At 34.6% G+C, this 18,154-nt stretch overlaps 2 protein-coding genes across 7 annotated transcripts; one reads left to right on the forward strand and one right to left on the reverse strand.

Moving 5' to 3' along the window:
• Positions 1 to 340: 340 nt before the first annotated feature.
• On the forward strand, positions 341 to 13,066 carry LOC107015881 (pentatricopeptide repeat-containing protein At5g38730). 6 transcript variants are annotated; one of them, XR_003577957.1, is made up of 6 exons: positions 341 to 586; positions 2,093 to 4,067; positions 5,073 to 5,254; positions 5,456 to 5,535; positions 6,041 to 6,246; positions 12,395 to 13,066. XR_003577957.1 is itself a non-coding variant. In XM_027916644.1 (3 exons), the coding sequence occupies exon 2, from the start codon at positions 2,262 to 2,264 to the stop codon at positions 4,026 to 4,028; it is 1,767 nt and encodes a 588-aa protein (XP_027772445.1). In that variant the 5' UTR covers positions 341 to 586; positions 2,093 to 2,261; the 3' UTR covers positions 4,029 to 4,067; positions 4,525 to 4,980. The 6 variants fall into 6 exon arrangements, 1 of the variants encoding a protein (XP_027772445.1); XR_003577959.1 differs by having other exon boundaries at positions 6,166 to 6,246; XR_003577960.1 differs by lacking the exon at positions 5,073 to 5,254 and having other exon boundaries at positions 12,395 to 12,522; positions 12,616 to 13,066.
• Positions 13,067 to 13,698: 632 nt separating this feature from the next.
• Positions 13,699 to 17,776, reverse strand: LOC107016195 (GDSL esterase/lipase At5g33370). Its single transcript, XM_015216686.2, has 5 exons — positions 17,434 to 17,776; positions 16,556 to 16,683; positions 15,598 to 15,840; positions 14,978 to 15,230; positions 13,699 to 14,160 (listed from the first exon to the last, which is right to left on the reverse strand). Exons 1-5 carry the CDS (start codon positions 17,666 to 17,668, stop codon positions 13,928 to 13,930), a joined length of 1,092 nt encoding a protein of 363 aa, XP_015072172.1. The 5' UTR covers positions 17,669 to 17,776; the 3' UTR covers positions 13,699 to 13,927.
• Positions 17,777 to 18,154: the final 378 nt, after the last annotated feature.

The following is an 18,154-nucleotide window of genomic DNA, read 5'->3' on the forward strand; positions in this document are numbered from 1 at the left end:
ATAATTCAAAATTAATATTATTTGATAAAATAATCTTTAATTAGATCCAATTTAAAAATTTAACAATTTTTTTAATATATAATAGCCAATCAAAATTTAAATTGATTTTGACTTTGACTTTGTTTTAAATTAAATTTAAAATAAGACTTAAGTTTTAAAAATTTAATTCAAATTACTAAACTACCTTGAAATTTTTTATAAAACAATCAAAATCAAAAAAGGGCTCTGTATAGAATTATTTTTTTAAAAGTAAGTTTGATTGTATTCTTTATTTTGTATGTAGTATATAACTTTAAATTGTTTTTGTTACATCCATTAGTCAATTTTTTTTTATATGTACTTGTTGGACACAAAATTTCGGATTTGGGCACTGCTTGGAACACAGTGAATACACGATAAAACCTCAGCTTTGGTCCCGTATGATTTGTCAACTGGCATTAAGGTTTAAGAAGTTCCTCTATTCTTTGAGTTCGAGTTTGGTCGCATTAGTGGCGGTTTCTGTGCGAGATTTTGCCGATTGTCTGAAGTTTCCGTTCACAACTCCATCAGTCCATTAGCTTTGAATTTCAAATCCAGAGACACTGAGGTTCATTCTTCTCCTTATTTTCAGAAATTTATTTCTCATATGCTTAGTGTTCATTTGTTGAGCTCAAATCGAATCTTCAATGAACTTGAAAGTAGAATGATAAATCAAAGAAATTTGTATTATGTTTATTGCATAAACTCTATCCATGTCTATGATGAGAATGATGTATGAAGGGGAAAAAAGAGACTCTGCCTTATGAACTTCCTTTTTGCATGATTCTGGTTCATTCTAATTGGGTTCTTTTGTCCGTCCTCTATCAGATTATACTTCATTCTTTCAGTATTATTTCACAGGTTGATAGCAACTACGGCAGGAGTTGTTAATAAGTTATTTATTACATCTTTTGATTATGTGGGCAACTCCAATTGCAATTTTTTATGCCTTTAACCACAACTTAATTCTTGTGTGAGCTTTCCCTAATTTTTCATTTACTTGATAAAAGATTTTGCTTAAAAATCTGGGTTATCATATGTGCCATAAGTTGATACCCATTCTAAAGTATCTATTGTTTGGTTTTAGATAACTAATATGTTTTCTTCTAACTAATTCATTATTCAAAAATCTTGGACTATGCCTTTCTTTTCATTGTTATGCTTGAGAACCTTGCCCTTTTCTTTTTGTGCTTTTACATTTGTTCGTTTTCACATCAATTTGTGGAACATGAGAAAAAGTGTGACAGATTTGTGCCCATTAATTGCTCAAGTTTGCGCTGCCCTGCAGTCTTTGTTGCTTGAAATGATGTATCCAAAGGAACCAAAGTCCTTTCACAATTTTATCTGAGTTCCGGGGACAATTATTATATGTTGGCTTCACAATATGTTTTGTCGATTGAATTAATGGGATATTGGTAAGGGGGTTGTAGTAGTCATGTTTTATGCTGATTGTGTTATTATACCGATGCCGAACTTTGCTTGAGAATGGGAGATATTTGTCATGGTGAATAGAGAATTCTGAAGATAGTTCATCTTTTGTCAAATATCTAAATGAGAAAGAAGAAACCTTGTTTTGTTGGTGGGTGATTGTAAGGTTTGGTAGAACACTCTCAAATGTGCCCCTTGCTTATATCTTAAAATAGCACACCTGATATTTTTTCTTTAAGTTATTAATTGACCAAAACATGGATAGAGTAGAAGATGATGAAATATAGCAGGTACTTATGACGGATTTTTGACTAGTTCCCGTCCTGTCACAGCCAAGTACAGCTGTGCTGAGCTTCTAGGACACGTATCTGGGAAATTACCCAATCAAAGTTAGCTGATTCGTGCTCTATCTATTAATAGTTTTGTATAACAAAGAATATCAATAAGTACTAAGAATAATATACTTTGCATCAATCCATCCAAGGATGAACTGCCTCTAGATGCAGGGACTGAATTCATTATAATTACTACATTTTCTTTCTCTTTTTTTTTTTTTTTTTTTATAGTTGGTAGTAAATTTATTCTATTATATCTGAGTTCTTACTCTGAAATCATCTTCTCTTTGGTCTTTATGTTACTTTTGCAGCCAGCATTGATGAGTTTGAGGACTGATGAGATACATCAAAGTCGAGAACTGAGTCTCAATAATTTTTCCCCACATCTTTGAACCACATAACTAATTGAGCAAAAGCTGCAACAAATATTGACAACCAGTGTGGTTTGAACGTTTGGTGGGTTGCCTATCTTCTTTTTCCATGGCCAACTTGATTCGCGCTAATGTGGACAATGAAATGGTCAAAGCTGTTGCTGCAGTTGTCTTCAAGGGGCACTGGGACAATCTTTTGAAGCCTAAGATTGGTTCATCTGTGACTTCCACCACTATTAGCCAAGCTCTTCTTCATATATCACAATATTATTTCTCCCTCTCATGGTCATTCTTTCAGTGGGCTGAATCAGTTCCCAATCACAAGCATTCGTTGCAATCCTCTTGGACTATGATGTACATACTCACCAAACAAAAACACTTCAAAACTGCACAAGACATGCTTCAGAAGGTGGCGGTCAAAAACTTTTTATCATCACCGACAGTTCTGAATGCGCTTGTGAGATCTAATATGAATAATGATGTGAACTCACATCTTTTAAGTTGGTTGGTGATATTCTATGCTAATTCAAAACTACCCCATGATGCAATTCAAGTTTTTGAGCATATGAGAGTTTGTAAGCTTATGCCCCATACACATGCTTGTACTACCCTTCTGAATTCATTGGTCAAGGATGGGTTGACTGATACTTTGTGGAAAATTTACAAAAAGATGCAAAAAATAGGGGTCCTTCCGAATATCTATATCTATAACGTGCTTATGCATGCCTGTTGTAAGTCTGGTGATGTAGAGCGGGCTGATGATTTATTGAGAGAAATGGAGTTTAAAGCTACACTGCCTGACCTTTACACTTATAACACATTGATATCATTGTACTGCAAGAAAGGCATGCATTATGAAGCTTTGTGCGTGCAGGATAGGATGGAAAGAGCAGGAGTATGTCCTGATATTGTAACCTATAATTCCTTAATTTACAGTTACTGCAGGGAAGGGAGGATGAGGGAGGCTATGAGACTTTTCAAGGAAATTAAAGGTTCTACGACTAACCTGGTTACTTACACCACATTGATAGATGGATATTGCAGAGCCAACAATGTTGCTGAAGCTTTACGATTGAAAGACGCAATGGAGACAAAGGGTTTGTATCCCGGGGTTGTTACTTACAACTCAATTCTTCGGAAATTGTGTGAGCAAGGCCAGATGAAGGATGCAAATATACTATTAAATGAGATGAATGAGAAGAAAGTCATACCTGATAATGTGACTTGCAACACTTTGATTAATGGTTACTGCAAGATCGGGGATATGGAATCTGCTCTTAAGGTGAAAAATAAGATGTTGGAAGGTGGACTAAAACCTGACCGCTTTACTTACAATGCTATGATTCATGGATTTTGTAAAGTAAAGGATACAGATGGGGCCAAAGAAGTATTATTTGACATGGTTAGGGTTGGACTTTCTCCCAGCTGCTGCTCATATTCGTGGCTTGTGGATGCTTACTGCCATCTGAATAATGAGGTAGCTGTTGTCTCATTGCCAGATGAGTTTGCGAAAGGAGGTCATCTTGTTGATGTTTCCTTTTATAGGGCAATTATAAGGAGGTTGTGTAGGAGAGGTAAAATTGATGGTGCTGAAAAAGTTTTCCACATTATGCAAACAAAGGGAGTGCTCGGAGATAGTCTAATATATGCTACTCTTGCATATGCTTTCTTTATGGTAGGGAAGGTTGATGCTGCATCATATTTGTTAGACGACATGTACAAAAGAAGGCTAATGATAACCCTAAAAATGTACAAAAGTTTTAATGCTTCTTACTCTGATGAGAATACCCTTTTAAATATGTTTTGGAATAATGTGGTTCAAAGAGGTCTGATTTCCAGAACTGTTTACGATGAAATCCAGTCATGCAATTCTTAGATATCTGGCTTGTGCATTTCCAGGAATTGCAGATCATTGGTAAGTGCCTAGACTTATTTTGAGTATATACCTTAGTCAAATGCTTTGTATCATGGAAATGAATACTCTTTGAATCTCTTGTCCTTGACATGGAATACAACCCAGGGCGGATTGGGGATTTAAACTTGATGGGTTCAACTTATATATTCTCACTGCTGGACCCATTGCACTTCTGAAATTATTGTTAAGAATTTAATAGTTATTAAAAAATTAATGATCACGTAAATATCTAAGTTCCATGTTAAAATGTTGGGTTTACCGGAACCCATATTGCATCTGCCTCTGAACATGGAAATCGGCATTACGAATGGAACAATTCTGCAGTTGGCAACTGTGTGATGTTAAACTGAGAGTAGAGTAGTAGAGTTTTGCAAAGAAACACATCTTGGTTTGCTAAGAAACCCGTCATTTGTACCAAACCAATAATAACATGTTCATTTGTTTCTGCGCTCTCCAGTGGCAGCAGCTCTTTGGAATATGTTTATTTCAATTGCTGGTAACAACTGGATTGTCCAGCGAAGTGTCAAAAAAGTAGTTAGAAGTTGGAGTCCCAGAGAAGTTGATAGCCCCATCAAGACGACCTGGCAGATGATTCCATCATTTATTTTTTGGTGTATCTGGGAGGAAAGGGATCTTAGATGTTTTGATGATATCTCAACTCCAATTAGCAGTTTGAAATCCTTTTGCCTTATTAATCTCTTCCATTGGAGCAACTTATCCCCTATAAATGATATATTACCCCTCTTAGATTTCATTAGTTTTCTCAATATGGCTTAGCGACCATTCTTTTGCTTGTGGTTATCTCCCTGATTAAATAGGTGTTTTTGTTTTCTGGAGTTAACCATATATTTGTGTATGTAATTTGCATCTCCTTGATGCCTTTCTAGTACATCTTACTTCATAAAAAAAAAAACACGAGACATGTCTTCTGCATACTCTTTTATCACCTAACTATGGTTAATTAATGTGCATTTTCATCTCATTTATTACTTAACCATGGTAAAGTACATTGTTTGGTGTAAATATCGGATGCGGTCAAGTTTTTACCTGAACAAACCAAAGAAGCACTCCAACAGAAAAGAAGAACTAGTAACGTATTAGCAGATTGGAGAATGCCTGCTCAACAACAGCACCGAATAATAAACAAGCCCTATAAAAATTTGAGAAGAGATGAATGTGAACACACAGTAAGTCGTCAATCAGAACCTATGTACTGTACCAACTTATCTGAAAAAGAAAAAAAAAGTACATCTATGGTGCCTATGGACAGCGTTGCTCTTAATTCTTAGTGATAGACTAATGTACACACTCTTAAGTTGTATAAATGCTTATCCTGGTTAGTGTTTGCTTTAACTCCTCTTTCTTACACTGTCCTACTCCTATTGAAGGTACCCTGCCGACTAATACGAAAGAGCAAAGGTAGACTCTGTGTTGGATTGGCATCACTCAAACTTGCGTCATGGCACAGGTGCTTATATCAGATATTGAGATTATTTCAGTTTCCAGTTGAATTATGATTACTTTACCTTGACCTTACTTGAGTTAATTTAGTGGTAAATGCTGGGATTTGCGAGAACTTGGGCAGAAAGATGCCTACAGGCTAATCAAGGGAATTTGTTTGTATGATCAGTTTTAGAAAAAGAGAATCTGTTTATCATGATGCTCTTCGCTAAGATACTCGCTACTAACCTAATGCAAGACAGTTGCTGCAAGCCTACAAGTTTCTTAGTCTATCTTTAGGACCTGATTCCTCTAAATTGAAACACCTGACCTTTCTCAAACCTCTAATTGTGAGTTTAGCTACTGCATGGTGGTGACTTTTTTTTCTTCAACAATGACAGTAACTAAAACCACTAGGATATGTAGTCTTTTCACCAATGTTCCCTAATTACTACTTGTTGTTGATAACTTGATATCCCGCTCTTTAGCTGTTTCCAACAGTTTTTTGAAGCATTGCTTATGTTTTCTTTCAGCTGTATATATCTTTGATACTGTTCTCGCTCCTGCTTTTGGGTTGACTTTGAATCCACAAGCAGCAGCAGAAGCTGAGAAAGTCCTTTTGGCATCTCTTGCTAATATCGAGTCTGTTTGGATCCAGAAAAAAGGGCGACTTTTGCTTGGGAGTGGCCAACCTTCAATTGCAGATCTTAGCTTAGTGCGTGAGATCATGGAACTTGAGGTAAAGAGATTTTCCCTTTTCGTGCTGTTCCTTTACATTGTTTGATCCAGAACATAAATTATCACGAGGTAAAGAGTGCTTTCATAAATAGATTAATTTTAATAAACTATTGTCTCAAAAGTCGAAACAAGCTTGTCTATCTTCATGTCACTTGCCTCTGGAGGGAAATGATGCACACATGTGAAACCATGCCTTAATTGTTTTTGCTCAAAGTGTAGTTTTTGACATTCAGAATTATGTTAACTGTTGCTTTCCCCTCCATCATCCTATATGAGCTTCCACTAAGATTAAATATTAATGCACATGGTGGTAGGAGTCTCTATTCTAAAAGCCTTAAAGAGGTAAAAATATTTTTATTTCTCTTCTCAATGCCGGGTTAAAGGTTCATAAAACTGGTCGTGACCACCATTTGTTCCCTCCGCCCTCATCCTTCGCCTTGGTTCTCTATTTCTTCTCTCTGCTTCTTCTATGGGTAGTTTCCGTCGGTCAATCTTTTTGGTTGGAAAGGTCAAGTCCTTTTATATAATGAAGTTCCATATGAATGCTTTGTATTGTCTTTTTACTTATATTTATATAGATGATGATGAAATGATGATTTTCTACTTCCTCTTGAGTTTACTTGGAGAAATATACTTGTTTCTGAGGTCTTGTTGAAATTTCTTTTATGATGAGTTTGGGTTTCGGATGTGATGAATTTAGATGTTAGATGAGTAGGATAGAGAGCGGATAATAGGCCCATACAATTATCTCTTACTTTTTTTGCAGATGTGTTTTCCACTTATCATTATAAGTGGTAATGCACATAATACTAAGATATGTCAGGTTGTTATCTGTTCATAATCTTTGAAGTTATTTTGCCGGAAACGGATTTACTCTTATGCATGTATATATCTTAACTAACGGATTTACTATTTCACTTCCTAATGATGTTGTGATGATTATTAGATTCCAACAGCCACAACCTAATATCTGAGTCCATCAAGGCTTATCATTTTGCTTTATCCGCATGTTAGACTCGAAAGCATGAGTCTTTTTACGTCTGGGAACTTCTTCCCAAACAGCGTATAGATAATCAAGTAGAAACACCATTCATTACGAGACAAGGAGGGAAATTTTACAGGACATGAAATTCGACTATACATCTCAATTGAGTCAAGAAGGAAAAATTCACAGAACATGATGTTTACCATTAATAACCATTGGCCCAGCTTTGTTGTGTTTAAACCATGTAAATGAAGGGACAATAAAGCTAGAGAAGGATATACCATTATAAAGCGAGTTGTACCATAATACAAATAAAATGGGCGGTGAACTAGTCGGACAAAAGTCACATTGCCAAAACAATGTGAATGTAAAGTGTGCTAAGGGGGGGTGGGCGGGTAACTGGAAGCACAGGGGCAGCAAATTGAAACAGTAAACATGAGATAACATTTTTTTTGTACGTTAAGTATCAGTTCCACAATCATTATTCATTGCCTGATGGATATTGCAGAGCATTCTTGGACAGATGAAGGCTGTCAGTGGTTCTTGGTTTCTCCGCAGGCATTCAATCCGTAATTTTGACATGTGAGTGTGTGCCCATTCGAGGGGGACCGGAGGTAGTTTAATTGCTGAAGCAAAAAAGAAAGACAATTTTGTTGTGGCCAACGATGAAGAAGTAGAAGGTATAATCTGTACCCAGGCAATCAATTGGAGGGGTTAGGTGTGTAGGATGGACTCTATTTCTTTCCTCCACTGGTGTATTCTTGCGTGTTTATGTATAAGGTGTATAATGAAAGTAGTAAGTTGCAGGAAAACACAATTAGTGTTCCGCACAAGTTGAAGTTTGCGTGAAGTAGCACAAGTGTATTTATTCTAAGCACTGAAAGATTGAATGTTAAAAAATGTAGCAGCAACGAAGGAGAACTAACTAATGCATGGATTCAGTAGCTGTTGAATGTACCAAGTGTCACAAAATTTTGGAATAGAGAAAGGGCAAAGAGATATTTGCGGTAAAATTAGATACGTGGCAAGCCATAAGAATGAACAATAAGCTGGCAAAAAAAAGTCAAAGGAGGCAGTCTTTGACACATGAGAACTTAAACAACACGAAGCCCAATCTACATTCTAGTTGCTATTTATGTGAAGAACAGGTGGAGACAGTCAACTATCTTTTTTTACACTGCAAATGGACAGATCAATTGTGACAGATGTTCATCCAAAAGAGGAAGATCAAGTGGACAAAGCTTGGGAGAAATATAAAAGTCCTAAAATGCTGGAACAGGGATGGGATGGAAATGCAAGGAAAAAAAGAGAAGAGATGAAGGGTCCCACCTTGTATTTGGTGGAGAATTTGGAAGGAAAGGAATCAAAGATGTTTTGAAGGAAAACAGAACAATAACCAGAAAATAAAAAACAAATTGCCTAGGGCTTTCTATTTTTGGTAAGCAAGTAGTAATAGGGGATGCTGAAAAATGTGTTTAATATCATTGACCGGCCTCTGGTGGCAACTAGAAGATCTTAGAAATGATGTAAGTAAAACTTTTTGGAGGGGGACTACACTTTGATGTAGTATACCCGTGGATATATAGAAGTAAATGTTACCTCTCTTAAAGAAAAAGATATGTAAGTAATAACAACAAAGGGAGGTATCATATTGCGGAATTACATAAAGCAGGCTTAATGGTGCCCAAATCACACACACAAGTGTACGTAGTCGTTCAAGTATTAAGTGGCTTTTATAACTGGGTATCGTACCACAGGGACTCACGATTAGAATCACTTAATTTCCCCAAAACTTTCAGCTTAACACAAGTGTTATCAAGATTTCAAGAGTGATTTATTTTATAATCAAAATGTTAAACAAAAATAAACAATAGCAATTCAATTTCAAGGGTTTCAAATAATGATTGGGTAAAGTCCAGGGCTGCAACTCTTATCAGGATTCATGCAATTTATCTTATTTAAATGGATGTTTATCAACTATCAAATTAATGATCACATGGTTAAGTTATGATTATGTTCTCTCGATCTCTATTCGCCTACGATAAATGACAACCTAATCACATCGTGAGCGGGGATAGGTTTGATCAAGTACCGAGCATTACGATTTCTTGCTGTATAATGATCAACATGGTTTTTAGGTATATCCCTATCATAGATGCAAATTAACCCTAATTAGTAAGAGAAAATCATGCTCCTTATGCCCCAAGTTCTATCCTCTTATTCCCCTCCCGAGTTCAATTCGGACAATGTGTTTATTTCAATGCTGATCAGGCACGAAATATGAAAAACAAGAACATAAGAGAATTCATATAATAGTTAAATACAATCCATAAAAACTTAATTAATTACAATATTCCTATAGCCACAGCACTAGAACTAGGGTATTTAACTCCTCATAATGGTATTGTCGATCAAACAATGTTTAAATGACATACAAAGATCGAAAATAGAAAAGTTAAACCCTTAAATCTGATGAAGTAGCTCTCCAAATCATCGTTCTTTCAAACCCAGAAAAAGAATAATTTAATAAAATAGAATATTAACCTATTTATACTAAAATCGAAACAGCCAAATCTGGCAACTATAGGCGCGATGCGGAGAGCCTGACGAATTCCATTTTGAGAATATTTTCTCTTCTCCGTGACGCGGCCTTGACACAGACCATTCCGCCTCAACTCAAATTTCGCGAACAAGTTTCAAAATCCCTCTCCACAACGCGAAGAGGGAACAGTGTGTTCTACCTCAGTTTGCTAATTTGCATCCACGAATCACATCGTTCTCCGCGACGCGTAGAGGATACAAATCTCCATTGACTTCATTTTTTCACTCTTCCTTCTTGCTGCTTTTCGGCTTGGTTCCTTTCACGCTTTCCAGTGCCCATTTTAATGCTCGTTTCTTTATCCAAGCTCACCTACACAACTAATCATGTTGGTTAGCTCATATACAACCAAAAGACTCGACACGACTATAAACAAACACAAATTGAATTCAAACTTGGCTTAAATATGGATATTATTAGGTTCTTAGGCATATAAATACGCCTAAGATCACTTAAGATGTGAATAAGGTTGTGGCAGCCAATAAAGGGTGAAATTAGCCATATGAGGAGTCCAATTTTTCTTTTTTGATGATGTGAAATGTGAGAAGGTTCCCAAGGCTTACAGGGGCAGGAGTATAGCAAAGTGAAAGCAGCACACCTGGATGATTCGGTGTGAGTGTGGCAGGCGCAATGCTAAACATATAAGTCTGGATTGTAGTGTAATGTTTAATAGACGAAGTCGTTATTGGGACCGTGCTGGGAAAAGGGAGAATGGATAGTAGGTTGAATGAGTATCATACCTGAATAGTGACATATTTGGTGCGCCGTCGAGCACAACTTCAAAGGCAGCAGTGGAGAACTTCGGGATTAGATTGAGGTTGGTGAGCAGAAGCAGTGGACATGAAGTAGTTTAGAGAATCATAATAGTCTGTGGTTCAATTCTTAAGATGGTGACAACGTTTCTGAAGGGCCGCTATAAGTTTAAAAGGAAAGAAGCGGGGAAGCGGCTGTTTAGGGCTGATGGGTTGAACTGATGTTTGATTGTGGTGTTTTTCTGGAGAATGGGAAGGGTAGTTGGTGAGAATATATAAGTTTAACTAAAAAGGAATCGTAGCTTGCGGTGGCGCCACTTCATCTGGTTGAGGGTTCTCTTATATATAGATATACGATTGTGATAAAAAAACATCAACTATCCATTTGCAATAAATATTCTGATAACTTTTGTTAAAAAACTAACAATTGAAATAAATACGTGTGCCAAGCACATGACTTCCTTCCAAATATCCATATTCGATCTGATTCTAAGTTGCCCGGACTTGGGTGCGTGTGTTCGTTACGGGTGCGATTTGGAGGTCGGATCCTTCATGATCTAATTTTAAGATTCAGGGATATGGATCCATGTATGGAGACAGGTGCGGGGAATCACCTAAATATAATCAAAATATCTAAAAAGAGAGTTATAAAACCTAACTTATGAGATATATGGAGAATTGGGGAGAATCTTGGAAGGAGATCAAAAGAAAATGAGTGAATTAGAAATTTCTACATAGAAGATATTTCATTTTCTTCAATTTCACCTTAGCTTTTGTATTGATTATAGAAATTATTAAAACTGTCCAAAATTTCTCTATCGATTTTGGTCAAAGTACCCAAAATAGGTTGACCAAATCGGATATAGATCCCACACCCACACTCATGTCGTGTCAACAAGGGTGCGGCACCAAAAAATTGATGAGTCCAAGTAACTTAGGTCTAATTGAATATAAACAGGAAAAGAAATGGTTAAAAAATACAAAAAAGAACCCGGCATACCAGTAGAAAAACCCAGCAAAACAGCACCTAACCAGCAAAAAACAGCAATGAGTTGAAAAAATCAGCAGAAAAGTTGACAAACCACTAGAAAAAACAACACCAAATTAGCCAAAAAGCAGCCATACAACAAAAAAATTGGTAAACCAATAGTAAACAGTAAAAGGATCAACAACAAAAAAGTTTAAAACTGGTAAATCAGTAGTAAAAAGCAAATAAATCAGTAATTTTTTTTGGGCAAAACAGAAGAAAAACAGCAAAAAGAGACCTATATAATATATTTAGACTTAAATGAGGAAAATAATACTTAGAGAGAAAAAAAAGGAAGCTAAAACACATATGAGCTCTGCGATCCCATCAGAGTATAACCATTAGTTGGTAATATCCGGATGGAGGGAAAACTTTAAACTTGAAACACAGGTATATGAGAAGAACAAAATTACAATAGAATATGGAGATTTGGGGGGAAATGTGCTTGACACAAATGTTTATTTCAGCCGTTAGTTTCTTAACAAAAGTTAATAGAGGGATGTTTATTGTAAATTTTGGAAACTTGAAGGATGTTTCTTGTTCACAATTGTAGCGTAAGGATGTACCCTAAGTTTGGGTATTACTTCAGGGATTAGCCAAAACTCCACCTTATATATGCAATAGTATGGTGAAAATAATTATTATAGTTCTTTTATACTATTAATAATAATGTATTGAACTTAATTGTCAAATGTAGAAATAAAGGAAAACAGGTTTTCAGACCTCACTTTGTGGGATTTTACTCGATATGTTGTTTTTGTTATCTCATTTTGTTTGCTTTTATAGGTGGAAGAATGAAAGCAAAGCACAAGCATTTGAAACCAACGCAAAGGATATGCAGTGTGAATTAACTACAGCAAAAGACAAGCTGGAAAAATCAAGGACAGAAATCCATGGCACATGATCAGAGAGAGGTAACATCTACCCCGAATTCACCTTTATTGTCATTAGCCAAGCAAATTGAGAAGGAAAAACATGTGTTTGTCGGTTGAAAAAATGCCATTCAGAACTTGCAAATCAAAGAGGTGTTGAAGTGTTTTCAACAAAAGATTTGCCACCTGTTTCTCTTGGGAAACAACTAGAGAAGGAAAAGTGCATGTTTATGCACTGTCTGAGGGAAAATCGCGGAGCCAATGACAGGAGTGGTAGATCAGAACTTTCTTCTGTTGGGATAAGAACAGAACATTCTTGCAGCAAAAAATCAGGAGTACTAAAAAAGCCACCATTTAGAGATGTTGGGAATTCATCACCCATTATTGGTGAGGCAAAATAGTAAAGCAGTTTACCCTTTGCACAACCCTTAAAGCTAAGTAAGCCAAATGTCTCTTTGTTTTAGAAGTTTTGTCATGTTATTTGTCTTCTTCAAGTGATTATTTGCTTAGTATTGATTGGTGGAAGCCTTTTGTAGAGCAAACAGTTTTGGTAGTAATAAGAGTATTTGCATTGCTAATTTTGCTACACTCTCAGAAACTCAGTGAACGAGTGTGCCCTCTCTATCCTTCTTCAAATTAAAGTTTAGGCTATTCTTTGTAGTAGGATTTGACTTATCATATGTGTTTGGCATACCCATCTCATGTTGCACTCTAATAATTGAACCAAATCCTTGAGAACATCCTTCCTTCAAGAAGATCTAATGCAAGCTTAGTTAAGAGAGACCACAAGAAGAATCATTTTGGGTTAACCACACCTATATTACATAAAGTATTCATCTGCCTTGAGATAGTTGAGCTCTCTTTTAAAAAAATTTCATGTTTGTATGTTCAAACAACCGTTGACAACATCCTTATAATATTTCACCTAAGAAGGAAAATTCTTTAGGTCTGTTTGGAAAGCTAAGCTCCATTGCATTTGGTGTAAATTACTAGGAAAGTGCCTTGTAATTACACAATATAAAAATTTATTTGTTCGGCATAATGCAATTATAAATATACGGGTTGATTGCATAATTACAACTCAAAGACTGTTACAACTTACAATAGATTCTGGATTAGATGCATAATTCTACTGTAGAAATGCATAATCTCTAATTTTGTTAATATTTGTAACAATTCTTTTGCTTACATCTAAATTAGAATCTTGCACTACTGGCATACTCCAAAATTTTTGTAAATTTTCCAATAATACATACTCGTGTTCATCACAAATTCAAGAAAACAAAAAAGAAGACATACTATTAGAAGAAAAGATGCAGGAATACAAGTTATGAGAATGATATACTCAATAACACTTACATTTTCAAAGAAGGAATTACTCAACTAAAAGGACATCAAATGAATAACATTTCTAGTGGAAATTTAAATAAATTGAGAGTAGAATTTATTAAGCCTTGGAATCCATGACCATAATGGTGCTAAGGTTCATTGGGTGCATGTAATCAGTTGTTCCAGTCATGATTTGTTCAACAATGATTCTGTTAGCCTTCTCTGTGGGGTGAAATGGATCCCAAAATGCATATTCATCTCTGTTTGGGCACAAGTTGGATAAAGGTGTGCACAACCCCATCCCATTGTATGGTCCCTGTCCACAACATGCTACCTTTGATGTCACAAATCCTGTCCCATATTCCATTTACCTTCAAAGTTAGTAAACAACTATATATATATGTAACCTATGTTTTTTGGACTCTCCAAAAAGGATGCCATACCGTATCGGATCCTCCAAAAAGTGCAGTACTTTTGAAGGAATCGGCAGACATCCGTTGACATTTTCAAAGAGTCCAGAGTAACATAGTATCTAACTAATGCATGTATATTAACATGTTGTACCAAATACTTGCCCTATTTTCTAGGTTACTATCCCTCTTATCATGGACAATTACTTGTATTTATCATAGTGTGTAAAACTTCTAATATATACTACTAGTGTGTAAAAGTTACACCGTACAATTTTTCACATATATATATATATATATATATATATATATATATATATATAAAANTCAAAGGAGTAAAAAAGGTGTAAACTCTAATTAGGAGAGTATATATATCTATATATATATATATATATAATACAAGAAGACTAAAGGGAGTTGGTCAGATGGTAGATATCTTTCACCTCCCACCCTAAGTTTGTGTATTTGAATTATCAAAGGAGTAAAAAAGGTGTAAACTCTAATTAGGAGGTGGTAAAAATAATATAGTAATAAATTCCTCCGGACCCTATGAGAACTATTATTACCTTTACCCTATGCTCTCATTATTTATAGTAGTAGCTATTAGAAAGGACTAAAAATGATAGATATCATTTAAAGCCTAGGCTAACTTATTTTGCTACAACCTATATTACTCTCATCTAACTTTTTTTCCTGTATATGCTAAGAATGAGTAAAGTAAGTAGGTAATAATAATTATGAAGGGCTAAATTATGTACCAAAAGCTTGAGGATCAGTAATGAAGTCCAAATGCATTTGGTTTGTATTTGCTGCAACAAAAACATGGGTGCCTATTTCACTATTGAGACCATTAAGCATCTCAACTAGTTGTGGATTGAACAATACTGCTGCTTGCTGCAAATCATCAGCACAGCTTCCATCCCGGCTTCTTTGGGCTAATTCCGCGGGCACACAACCTAATGGCCCTGTCCCCGTCACAATAACCCTACGAGCTCCTAAGTTATAGAGTTTCTGCATCATAAAATTAAACCGTCAGTATATATAATTTAAATTGATCATTGGTCAATTATTAGAGATTCATGTTGCATTATGATAGATCTTCAAATTCAATAATGAAAAAAGTTGTCTTTACCATGTGCTACATCAAGTAACTTCAACTTTATAATATGTACAACTAAGAATTGTACAATAATTAATCACATGCATAATTTGTTTCCTCTCTAAAGTAGGTCTGCATTGGTTCATTGTAGAACAATACTTTTATTTGTCCAAGTAGATTTTCATTTTTACCCGTCATAATTATTTTCTTAAAATTTTAATTTTGTTGTCCCAATAGTGACCAAAAAACGAGGAAGAAGGGAGTATGTATAATTGTTACCTGAAGAACATTTTTGTACTCAGAGATGACATAAGAGACATAATCTGGAAGCATATATTGACGAGATCTAACAGAAAAAGGGACTAAATAATAGTTGTTGACAAAATCATTGCCACCAAGTGTAATTAGAACAAGACCCTCTTTCACCAATTTCTTTGCCTTTTCACTTCCTATCAAAGCTCCCACTCTCTTTTGGTATTCTGCAAAGTACTCTAGTTGTTGTCCCACCCTTATAATATTTACCTGAAAAATAAAAAACTCTTCATATCATAAATCGAGACTCAAACTTCTTAATTTTGATTATAAATTTTAATATAGATTTTTTTAAAATTGAATTTTATTTCTTTGAAAACTATGTAAAAATATTTTCTCCGTTCAGATTCGCTTGTCAAATATTTTCTAATTTAATTTCTACTTTTACTTGTCAGTTTTGATAAATTAAGAAAGAACAATTTTTTTTTTTGTATTATACCCTCAATTTATTTGAACTCTATCAATTAATAAGAGTAAAATGATAAACATAATATATCAATTATTGTTATCTTAATATATATGTGAAGTTAAAATTTGACAAGTAAAGCAAAGCTAGATTTTTAAGTGGAGAAGGGTAGAGGGGCGGGCCCCTTATACACCAAGTTTAGAAGGCTGTTATTGGGTCAAAAAAGGACAGATCAAAAACGGATTTCTCGGTTATTAAAAAATATTGAAAAAGTAAAATCTCAACGAAGGGAGTACTATAAGTCAAATTATTAAAGTATAAACAAAAAGATAGGCTAAAATGTTGCTTCTTTACTCCCAATTAATGTGATATCAAACATACACAAAACTGCTTTAATTTTGACCATGTAGTTGAACGTTGAATCTTTAATTATATATTATTTTTGTGTTATATATATATATATATATATATATATATATATATATTTAAAAACTAGGTAAAACAAAGAAAAAAGCTTACAAATTGAACTCCAGTGTCATTAAGTACGCCAACCCCAGCAGAAGCAAAGTTGGCACCAACAAGAAGCTTTTCCCCTTGAAGCTCAGGACTCAAGTATGGCAATGTAGGCTCTAATCCAAGTTTTTCACCTAATAATTACGTTGACAAGGACAAAAAATAAATTTTAATTAATAATTATATATAACAGCGTATTAAACAAAAAGACTAAATGGATAATCATAGCAGTGGTGGAGGCCGCGTAGTCACCTTATAGTTAGGGGTTTCATCTAAACTCTACGAAAACTTATATTATTATACATAGTTAAAATAATTCTAGATCCCAAAATTGTCCCCTGAAGGACTACGTGTGCCTGATACAGAATAATGTTGCATGCATGCACACAGCAGCACCAAATGTGAAAATAATGAGGAAGGAAGAAAATATTTTGAAGATTGTAAGACTTCTACTCTTATTAAAGAAAATATAGAAACTAAAAAAAGTTGGAATTAATGTAATTGTGATCGGAAAAGGAATCGACTTTAATACCATATAAAATAATAGATCTTAACCTAACTCAGGTGAAAACTATCAAATCAATTATCAAAATAAGTTTTCTATGGATTTTCATATTATTCCCCATGTAATTCACGCTTTTCTTATATATAGTGCATGGAACTTGTTAATTAACATAATGATGTATATTTTGGAATGGAATGCAAACCACAAAGCAGAGAGAGGGTCCTATAATAAGTCTTTGTATGGCCATATAATAATATGGTCACTACTAAAAAAAAAAAAACTGGATTATTTAACCATAAATTTGTAGGTAAACAGTAAAATTTATCTCAGCAAAATAGCGACAGATCAACGACGAAAGAGGAATAGTAATATAATTAACTGATAATGTCAGGAATGTTAAGGCCATTAGAGAATCGTCCAGTAGGACGATGAGTTGGATAATCAATGCCATAAGGTGGTGAATCTGCACGAGCACTTGTAGCTAAATAATTGTTATTTCCATTATCAACTAATGAATCTCCAAACACAAAAAATGCTCTTTCACCTGCACCCTCTATTACTACTACTCTTAATACCACAATAATCATCAAAATAATTACTATATTGGAACCCATTGAACTAATTATGATATGTCAAAGAATGAATGAACTAGGTGGTGTTTGCTTTCTTTTTTGAAAGAAGCTTATAAATCAAGTGTGTGTATATGTTTTGGTGTGATAATTGGTAAGTAAGAGTTGCCTTTATATATAAAAAAATTATTGAGGAGATAAAATAATTATTTAAACTAATAAATGCCTTTGGAAGTTTGGTGTTATCATATAAAAAACTACTAACTAGTTAAGAAAAGGATCACAACAACTTTCAATTGGAATAATCAATGTAGACAGTTGTTTAGCTGGGGTGATTAAATGCATTTTCAATCATTTCATCTCAATGAGTTTTATTTTCTTTTCCTTTTTTAACTTGTTCAACTTTTTACACGTACGGTGCACATTATATATTACATACATACATACTCAATAATTCACACAATCTATGTAAAATAATACTTTATTCGTCCTATTTTACATGATTTCGTTTGACTTGGCACTAAGTTTAAA

This window comes from Solanum pennellii, chromosome 4 (genome assembly GCF_001406875.1).
Source record: "Solanum pennellii chromosome 4, SPENNV200".
NCBI classification, from domain to species: Eukaryota; Viridiplantae; Streptophyta; class Magnoliopsida; order Solanales; family Solanaceae; genus Solanum; species Solanum pennellii.